The sequence below is a fragment of the Atta colombica genome, unplaced genomic scaffold, assembly GCF_001594045.1.
Source record: "Atta colombica isolate Treedump-2 unplaced genomic scaffold, Acol1.0 scaffold9, whole genome shotgun sequence".
NCBI classification, from domain to species: domain Eukaryota; kingdom Metazoa; phylum Arthropoda; class Insecta; order Hymenoptera; family Formicidae; genus Atta; species Atta colombica.
The window spans coordinates 1,622,449-1,623,734 of NW_017259583.1; the positions used below are offsets into that span (position 1 = coordinate 1,622,449).

General features: G+C 26.0%; 2 protein-coding genes across 2 annotated transcripts in view; both read left to right on the forward strand.

The window, feature by feature from the left end:
- The window catches only part of LOC108693273, an 8,205-nt gene extending 7,181 nt beyond the window's left edge, over nt 1–1,024 (forward strand). Inside the window, exon 2 of the mRNA XM_018202143.1 lies at nt 437–1,024. Coding sequence (XP_018057632.1) covers nt 551–1,024 — 474 coding nt within the window. The 5' untranslated portion in view covers nt 437–550. The remainder of the gene's footprint in view (nt 1–436) is intronic.
- LOC108693455 overlaps nt 1–1,286 on the forward strand; it is a 46,633-nt gene that overhangs the window by 7,186 nt on the left and 38,161 nt on the right. The window lies entirely within an intron of this gene.

Genomic DNA, 1,286 nt, shown 5'->3' on the forward strand with positions numbered 1-1,286 from the left:
GTGTGTGTGTGTGTGTGTGTGTGTGTGTGTGTGTGTGTGTGTGTGTGTGTGTGTGTGTGTGTGTGTGTATTATCACAGCCATTCGTATTTTAATCTAGGAAAATAATAAAATAAAATAAAATAAAATAAAAATAGTCATTTTATTTGTTATTTTTTTATGTCAAAGTAATAAAATCGTGTTTTATTTTAAGACGTGTTTCACATCGAATTTTAAATCAAAATTTACAAACTACTAAAATAGAAAAATTTAAAATATACAGATATAGTTATAATTATATAAATAAATGTAATTATTTTGTTTTTAAATACAAGCGAAACAAAAATTGAATTTAGAAAAATATTTAATTGCTAATAAATGATATATTACAGAATAATCAAATTATATACTTACTGCTACCGAATTAATAATTGAAGGCAATATTTTTACTTCTTTCAGAACAATACGTATCTTAATGAATACTAAAACATATGAGAGCGAAAACATTGTAAAACGATAACATAACAGATAAAAGATATTGATACTCTTTTCTCTTGGTATAATATATGAAAAATGGGGAAATTGAAGAGAATACCGAAACCGTTTATAAAAATTAAACGTCTCTCGAGAAAAAGAAAAGTAATTCCATTGGATCAAGAAATTAAGAAACATGTACGCTGGAAAGGGAAACGAGAAATGCACGCTAAGTTGGAGGCTACAATAAACTTTGAGACTTTGAAAATTACAGCAGACCCACAAGTGGATGTAGATTACATAAAAAGCATGTCAATAATGTCAATTTATGATCGTAATTATAGAAGTCCCTTACAAGAAAACATTTTTGAAGATTCCATGTATATCAGATCCGATATGACGCATGAGTTAAACAATTTAAGTATCATCGATGAAAGTGAAGACGATTGTATTGTAAATGCGCCGCAGCGGAACATTGGATCTGATATTTTACAGAAAACTTCTTTCCTTTATATAAGCGACAATAGTGAGCCAAATATATACGATAGAATAAGAAATATTGTTATGTTGTAAAATGTGAAGTATTTTAAAGATTTGGAGATTAATTAAGCGTTACTTTATGCATTTAATATAAATAATTTATTTATTTATTTTACAAAATTAAATATATTTTTTATTTCTTTTACAAATTTCTTTTTTTAATATAAACAACAATAGCGAGCCAAATACAATACATATATGTATATGAATAAGAAATATTCTTATAGAATGTAAATGAAGTTAGCCTATTTTTAAAGATTTGGAGATTAAGCGTTACCTTACGCATTTAATATAA